Raw genomic sequence first — 8,328 nt, forward strand, 5'->3', positions numbered from 1 at the left:
CCAGTTTTGGGCTCCACACTTCAAAAAGGATGTGGAGAAGCTTGAGAGAGTCCAGAGAAGAGCCACGCGCATGATCAGAGGTCAGGGAAGCAGACCCTACGATGACAGGCTGAGAGCCCTGGGGCTCTTTAGCCTGGAAAAGCGCAAGCTCAGGGGTGATCTGATGGCCACCTACAAGTTTATCAGGGCTGACCACCAGTATCTGGGGGAACGTTTGTTCACCAGAGTGCCCCAAGGGATGACGAGGTCGAATGGTCACAAAATACTTCAAGATCGTTTCAGGCTGGACATAAGGAAGAATTTCTTTACTGTCCGAGCCCCCAAGGTCTGGAACAGCCTGCCACCGGAGGTGGTTCAAGCGCCTTCATTGAACACCTTCAAGAACAAACTGGATGCTTATCTTGCTGGGATCCTATGACCCCAGCTGACTTCCTGCCCTTTGGGCAGGGCGCTGGACTCGATGATCTTCCGAGGTCCCTTCCAGCCCTACTGTCTATGAAATCTATGAAATCAAGGAGCCCCTTTGGGTCAGGAGCCTTCCCGCTATTTGACATGAAGCCCATCTACACATCATCTGCAGAAGTAACTGCCAGTGCTAGCAGCTCTGCACCCAGGAGACAGCACGAGCTAACTGAATGGGGGGGCACTCAAATGGTCACAAAAACTGGGCTCTTCTCTCCATCAGCCCACAGGGCCTTTTGGAGAAGGAAATCCTGGTCACGGCCCCTCAGGATGGCCTGGGAAAAACCAGGAATGAGTGGGCATCACCACCCAGCCCCCACCAAACTGCTAACTGGGGGCAGAGTCCCAGCACGGAGAACCGCCAGCACCGCTGCACTAGAAGGAGAATTGGAGAGATCTGGTAATTAAGACTCCAGCTTGGCATCTCCAAGAACATGTCAACCCTTCACCCACACTCGGCACCCATCCTGCACCTCCTTGCACATGCCCCACTCATGGAGTTGGGATTTTAAGGGGCTTTTTGGGGGAACTGCTCCCCTCAAACTAAAAATTTGAGCTTTCCTAAACAGACCCAGCTTAAAAATAAGCCACAGTGGGGTCTCCAGGAGGGCTTCTGAAGGAACCTCCACCATCTAGCACATAGCCGGCTTCTCACCTACTTGGCTGGCTTGTCCTACCTGTATAAAGTCCATTCTAAGGGCAGCAACATTGTTCATCAAACAACAAGTCTCTAACCCTGTTCGTCATCACCCCATGATATCTTATCATTGAGGCTGCATCACAATCAATAACTTCTGTCTCTGGGAGCAGTGCACAGAGTGCCGGGGGGTCTCTTTCTGCCTAACTAAACACAATTATACTCTCCCATTTTCAATTAAATTTATTTGCAAATGGCACAGAAAACTGCAGCTATTTCCCCAGACCCCAGGCAAGCAGGCACATGCTGGGGAAGGATGAGCCAGTCAGGAGAGACAAAGCAATAGGACACCGGTGCTAATTCGCAGCTTGGGAGTTCTCGCAATAGAGGACTGCCATAGCCCTGAAGTGTTTGGGGATGTGGCTCACAGGGACTACAACTCCCAGCACGCAATGCTACATCTTGGACAGACCAGTCTCTGTGGGCTGGGATTCTGGAGCATACCAGAGTACAGAGACCTGTGTAAGACCGTATGAAATAAATCGGAGCTAAAGGAAGTTTGCCTCTGGGAGCAGGATCTGAAGCTAAATTTCTTGACCTTTGATTAGGTCTACAGAGATGTTTCACTGCAGCTGCTGGGCAGAGAAGAGCAAGGGCAGCTTGTTCAAGAAAAGCCACAACACAGGAATATTCCTACTCCAGTATTAAATTAACTCCTTGATTACCAAGCTAGGAAAGGTCAGGACTTGCCAATTCATGAAGGGCTACATTCATGACTCCTGTTGTAAAAACTAGCATGTGGCTTACTGGATTCAATCTGCCGTCCTTTAAAAAGGTTGCAAAGTCCGAGTGTGCCTGCAGCTCCCTCGTGACTCTGCAATTCCTTTCCATTTGTGGGTAGCAGCAGCAACTCAGACCTCAACCCCCAGCCATAAAGTCACAGACAAGTTCTCCAAAGATGGCCAAGTCCAGGAGGCTGGCAAGCGAGGAAGGACTATTCCTAATACAAGTGAACAAGGCTCATTTCTTAAAGGGCAAAACAATCTCTAACCCCACCCTGAAAACAGCAGCAAGCAGGTTTGCACTTTGCAGGGTCCCTTTAAGAAGGAGCCGCCGTTATCAAAGACGCTATTCAACACTAACAGGAACCAGAGACGAGGAGCAGAAAGAAAAGTAGTCCCATGACAGTGGCCGGCGCCGCTCAGGGAGCACAGATGCTGCTGGTTTCCAGCCCAATTACCTTGCTGCACATATTGTCTTTACTGCAATTCTTGTTATCCTTGTCTGTTGCTTCCTCTTCCACCTTTGCAAGAGAGAAAATGAAAGGGGTGTCAATATAAATCCACCTTGGCTTGCTAGGCAGACAGCAGTGGGGCAGATTAGGACGATTCAGGGGGTAGGGGAGGACATGAGGCACTTAAATGCACCTCCACCCTCAACGACATAAGAACTGCCATTTCCTGGGTCAGATTATGATTTCGCCCAGTACCTGTCACACAGGGGCAGAGCACAGAGGCTGACATGGAGAGTGACCTGGGTCTGACCAAGGTTTTTTCCACTGTTCCTCTCTCACTTGCAGCCTCCAGCAATTAAGATCTCTTCAGAAGGCAAAGGTAACTATGAGCTAAGCAACCTAGAGTTCTGCTAGACACTGACTTTGCCAGATCAAGCCTGGGTTAGCTACTGTTGTGCTTAGCCACAGGTGCGGCCAGGACTCTCCCGGAGAAAAGGAAAGAGACATCTGGCCATAACTCATAAAAGTAAGCAATATTTGTGGGGAGCAATGTTAGCAAGGTGTCAAAGGGCCAACACTACTAACTGCTTCCCTAGGCAGGGTGCAGTGCCAGCTACCTATACACACTGCCTACAGCATCTCCCCTCCCCACTGCAGTGCGCTGGTAATCCCGTGATCGAGGTCCCATTCCACATGATTAACCAGAGCCCAATGGCAGAACCCACTGCTATTCCCCTAGGAGATACGGTTATGCAGATGACAGGGGCCTCAACACAGGTGAGCGTTATCCACACTGCAGCCTGCATTCATGCAGCCAGCTCCAAACTCCAAGGGAGGAAAGCCCAAACTGAAGGCCAGCAGACCAGCCCTGAAAAACATCTGGTCCCTGCACATCTGGAGCTGCAGATGGCTTCCAATCAGAGATGGCAACCAGCAGGACTCTAGGACTAAGTCAAGCAAGCCAGTCATCCTTGGAGGCTGCGTGCTCTGGGACCAAGAGGCTACAGAAGTGATAGCCAATTCTCGCTGGCACTGGGGGCAGAGGCCATAGCAGCACAGAACCCAACAATGGGCTACTTAAAGCAGCGCTGCTGCCAGCAGTTGCTTAGGTCTAATCCTTTAAAAGAGGATGGTCTTGCTCACTCTAACTGGAATAATGGAGAGTCAATGAGCTAATGACACCACAAAAGTTCTCCCAGAGATGCCTCATGGCAATCCGAGATGTACACAAGATGACATCTTGCCTCTGGCATGGCATGTTGCTAGCACCAGCCCGTGGCACACTCGGCCGCATGCCAATGGCACTCCTTGTTCTCTTTCCATCACACCGCAAATTACCTCCAAATCATGGATTCTCAACTCAGGGACTGTGAATTTTTAGCACTATTAGGTGTGCTAACACCTGCACAGGGTTCATAAGGTAAACCCAGAGATTTCAAACAGAAATAAATCCAGAATGTCACAAACATCATGTCCTGCTGTGAGCCAGTTCTCTGCACCGAAGAAATTGCTCTCCGACTTTTTCCCTGCTCAATAACCAAGTGAAAGCTGAGAGCTGGCATTGTCCAAGGTGGAGTCTGAAGTCTGAAAAGGTTGAGTAACTGCTCTAGAAGGAAGCTGTGCCAAGCAAGGACAGAGATGAAGACCACTCAGATTTCTCCCCACAGGGAAGGGAGGTGAATACAGGAGGAGCAGGAAGCGAGGAATGCAGATCAGACAACCAAGCTATAGGTGGGGTGGGCCGATTTGCTATGGTCTACTTGGCATGGACCCATGGCCAAAAACTGAGCTATAATGGGTGAGGACTGGAAATCTGAGCAAGTCATTAGGTTGGGCCCTCTTGTCCTTCCATTGAGCTTTCTACCCCAGGGATCTCAAAATCCCTGTGACCCCTCCAGAAGGCAGGAGTTTTGCTCCTGTTCTAAAGGTGGGGATGAAGGGGTGACTGGCCCGTGGCTGTGCAGTGAGTTATCTGCAGTTAGGAAGTTTCATTGTCCCACTCAGTCACGCTCACACAAACACTTTCCCTGCAAAAAAGGGGGCGTCAGCAAGAAGTGACAAGAGGATCAGGCCCCAGGAATCCCCAAACTGCCTCAAACCAGAGTGTAACATGCATCACCTCCACGCAGGACCCAGGCACTTGACTCCCAACTCCCCACACTCCTCTCCAAACTGGAAGGGACCCAGAAGTTCCTGCTCCCAGTTTCCACTGCTAAAACACTGCACAATACTCCCCAGACAAGTTTCCCCAGCTGGGCAGCGAGCCACTGCCAACAAAAGGCTACTGCAAACTCCAACCCATGAAACCTCTTCCCTGAAATGGCAGACTCTTACCTCCTTCCGCCACTTCAGCTCACAAAACACCCGCTCGAAGCACTCATGCATGTAGTTGAACTGCAAAGAGAAAGCGGCCACCTCTTAGCTGGTCACAATGATAGCTGTCCCTCAGACAGCAGGACAGAGCTCAGCAGTACAGCCTGCCCACAGACAGCAAGGGAGGCCCAGGTCTCAGCTCTACCCACCAAGAGCTGATCGTACCTTATAAGAATGTAAGAGCTGCCACTGACTGGGCATCTTGCCCAGTCTCCTGTGTCACACCGTGGCACAGAGAGGGAGAGTGAATTGGATCTTACCAGAGTTTTTCCCCCTGTTCCCTTGCAGACTCCAGCATTTAGAGTCTAGGAAGCTCTGATTCAGAGGCTGTACCCCTCACTCCCCTGCTCAATAGCTACGGATGCCCCTTTCCTCCAAGAATGTGGTCCAGTCCCTTTGTGAATCTGGCTGATCTCTCAGCTTCCCCCACGTCTGGTGATCACAAGTCCCACGCTGGGTGAGAAAGAACTTCCTTGTGTTCATTTTAAACTCACTGCCTACTAGCTTCATGTTGTGATTCCCAGTTCTTGTACTGAGAGAGCGCCAACAGTAAATCCCTACTGACTTTCTCTTCACCATTTAGTATTGTGTAAATCCTTCTCCTGTCCCCACTCAAGTATCTCTTTTCTAAATTGAACAGGCCTGGCCTCTGTAATCTCTCTAGCCTCTTTACCTCGGGCTCCTCCTAGTGGCATTCTAATTTCCAGTCCTTCCTCACGCCCAGAGATCAAGGCAAGGAGACTTTTGCCCAGCTGACATGGGCACTTACGTAGGGCGTGAAGATTTTAACCCATCGTGGCTTTTTCTCTCCTCGCGCATACTCAAAGCAGAACGCCATGCCCTCTTCATCCGTGTCCCACCGCTGCATCTCGTCCCATTCAAAAGCTATTACCTGGTTCTAAAAAGAGAGAGATGGGCATGGATCAGGGGCCAGATGTGCAGCTCGCCCCCTGGCGAGGGGTAGGGAGCACCCATCATTGAGCATGGCTGATCTAAACAGTGCACCCAGGAAGTGCCTCTACTGCTGCAGCCCAGATCTGAAGCTGGGGCAGGTGGGAAGAAAACAGGAGTGGAGGAACAGAGCTCACATAGGAACAAGGGAGGCAGAGTTCTGCAAAAGCTGCTGACCGTGATCTGGAACCTGGAAACAGCAAATGCCTGACAAACACCATCTCCCTGAAGAGTATATTTTCTTGCATATGATACACCTCCAAATATATTATGCACCTAGTTATGGCTTCAGAGGGCAGAGGAAGAGCTGTTTCTTCAGCTGCTTTGCCCTTCCTTTTCTGCACTAAAAACTTAGCTGCTGCTGGAGACTGATTTCCATGGGCAAATCTCTGATCTGGAAAAGAGCATCAAAATAAAAGAGAACCTAGCAGACAGCAACATCCCCCTAAAAAAGTTTAGCTCCATTAGCAGAACCTCAAGACTATTAAAAAGGAGAGAAGATCTTTACCCCTGTGATAAACACTGGAACATTAACTTCCTCAGATGACTGAAGAGGAGCACCAGAGCTGCTACACTGTGGGCCAGGGGGTCAAAGCAGGGTGCTTCAAACTTGGGGGGGGGGGGAAAAGTTTCTTCACTTCATATGCCCACCCCAATTTTGGGAGCTGATTTGGTGGGGGGGAAGGAATGTGCATGCTGTACGCTAGAAAATATAGTAAAAGTAACCCTTAGGTGCTTCTCCAAGAGCTGCCATGTTCATGAAATGGGCAATATTCTGCCTCTTGCTGTGGCACAGCTGAAGCAAGATCCTGCATGCAGCCCCAGCGCCCTCAGCCTACCTGGGGCATCTACCAAGGGTAAGGGGAGAGGGAGAGGGCAGAGCCTGGCCTAGGCCCTTTACCTCTAGCTGGCCTTCCTCCGTGCAGGCGTGGAGTTTAAAGTGCTTGATGCTGATGGCTGTGATCACATGCCCCTTCCGCCGGGAGTCGCAGGAGCAATGGGGGAAGATAATCTCGTTGTAGCCCTCGCACGTTCGCAACATGTTTAAATACTGGAGAGAAGGTGAAGAGTCACGTGTTCACTTATTGAAACCAGATGGAAGACAAATCCCCTTAACCCTTCCAATCATCTCTACCTGCTGCTAAGTCTCACTGTCCAATGGCCTGGCCCCTCTCTGATAGGGAAGACATGGACTTTCCATCATTGGAAATGTTCAAGAGACTGGACAAGCATTGATCAGGGATGATCTAGGAGTAGCTGTGCCTGTGATCTACTATGGGGATTTCCCAGGCTTCTGGGCTTTGCTGGTAGCCACATGGGGCCAGGAAGGAATTTATTTTCTCTTCCAGTTGCTACATGTGTCAGGATGGGGGTTTGCCTTCCTTAAAAGCATTGGATGTTGGTTGCAGCCCACACTGGGTGTGTCAGTGCTCCTGCTGGGACTCAAACCTGGAGGTTTCCGGCTAGAGGGTCTTGGCCCTTCACTCAGGGTTAGACCGACATCATGTTTGGGATCAGGAAGTTATTTTACCCTGTGGTCAGATCTGTATGGACTGCAGGGGAGGGGGGAGAGGGGCTACAAAGGAAGCATGCCCCCTGCTTCCTCTATAGCAGGGGACATGGCCTCTGCCCTGGAGCTCTTGAGCATATCTTAGCACCCCTTGAAGCAACAGGTCATTGGCACTGTTGTCCCCCTGCTTTACCCATGGCAGATCAGGGTCTAATGCCTTGTGGTTGTGTTAGGGTTGTCTGTAGTTTTGCTAATTCACCAATGGATGTGTCTGGGATGATCTGGATAGGGATGATCCACCTCCGGCAGGGGGGTGGGCTAGACTAATGACCTCTGGGGGTCCCTTCCAGCCTTACTTTTGTATGATTCTATGATATCCAAAGAGCAAACCCCTCCACTCCTGAGAGGTCACTCCTAAAAGGTCCCAATTCAACAAGCTATAGGAGGGAATCCAGAGGTGTGCCTGTTAGTCCACTGTATAGGCCAAGGTGCCTTCAAACTCGGCCCATGGTGAGCACTGACTATTCCAAGTGATTCATTAAAACCCAGCTCAGCTAGAACCATGACCTACCACCATCCACCTCAGAATCCCCAAATCCTGCAGGGACGTGGTGGGGTTTGTTACATTGATGGTGAGTCGGCCCAAGTTCAGATCTCATTAAAACCAACCTCACTTGATGTACCTAAAGGCAGGGGAGCTCACCGAGCACTTGGAAAAACACTAGTTTTTCCTAAATCCTATGCCAACTTCTACCTGGCTACGTCATCCATCAGTAGTGACAAGGCAGACAGTTTAAAAACAGTGCATACAAGTCTAATGAGGAGTTGGAGCAAACCCAAGACAGCAGCCAGGGACTTGAGGCCTCAGGAAGGAGGGAAAAATTTATAGCAGGGCAGGTTAAGGCCAGAGCCTAAGCCTGGGTTTTGAGCAGAAATGGGGAATTAAATCAATATGAGTGTCAAGCGGTTTTAGGCTCCAAGGTTTGGGTTCTCGCATCTTAAAGACTGTACAGCAAGAGAGACACTGCTCTCATCTTGGTGACTTTTTCTTGAAAATGCAGCTTGTCACCAGTGCTGGGAACCCCAACGAGACAAAGCCATGAGAAAGAAGCAGGAATAAGAAAGGGAGACAAACTAGATATAAAATAAGCAGCTGCCAGC

At 50.2% G+C, this 8,328-nt stretch overlaps 1 protein-coding gene across 3 annotated transcripts in view; it reads right to left on the minus strand.

The window, feature by feature from the left end:
- Nucleotides 1–8,328, minus strand: part of SNX27 (sorting nexin family member 27) — a 41,046-nt gene that overhangs the window by 13,426 nt on the left and 19,292 nt on the right. For all 3 annotated transcript variants that reach the window (XM_025192499.1, XM_025192497.1, XM_025192498.1), the window contains 4 exons: nucleotides 6,559–6,708; nucleotides 5,476–5,604; nucleotides 4,668–4,727; nucleotides 2,340–2,402 (listed from right to left, as the gene is read on the minus strand). In XM_025192499.1, coding sequence (XP_025048284.1) covers nucleotides 2,340–2,402; nucleotides 4,668–4,727; nucleotides 5,476–5,604; nucleotides 6,559–6,708 — 402 coding nt within the window. The remainder of the gene's footprint in view (nucleotides 1–2,339; nucleotides 2,403–4,667; nucleotides 4,728–5,475; nucleotides 5,605–6,558; nucleotides 6,709–8,328) is intronic.

Source organism: Alligator sinensis, unplaced genomic scaffold (genome assembly GCF_000455745.1).
Source record: "Alligator sinensis unplaced genomic scaffold, ASM45574v1 scaffold880_2, whole genome shotgun sequence".
In the NCBI taxonomy this organism is placed as follows: Eukaryota; Metazoa; Chordata; order Crocodylia; family Alligatoridae; genus Alligator; species Alligator sinensis.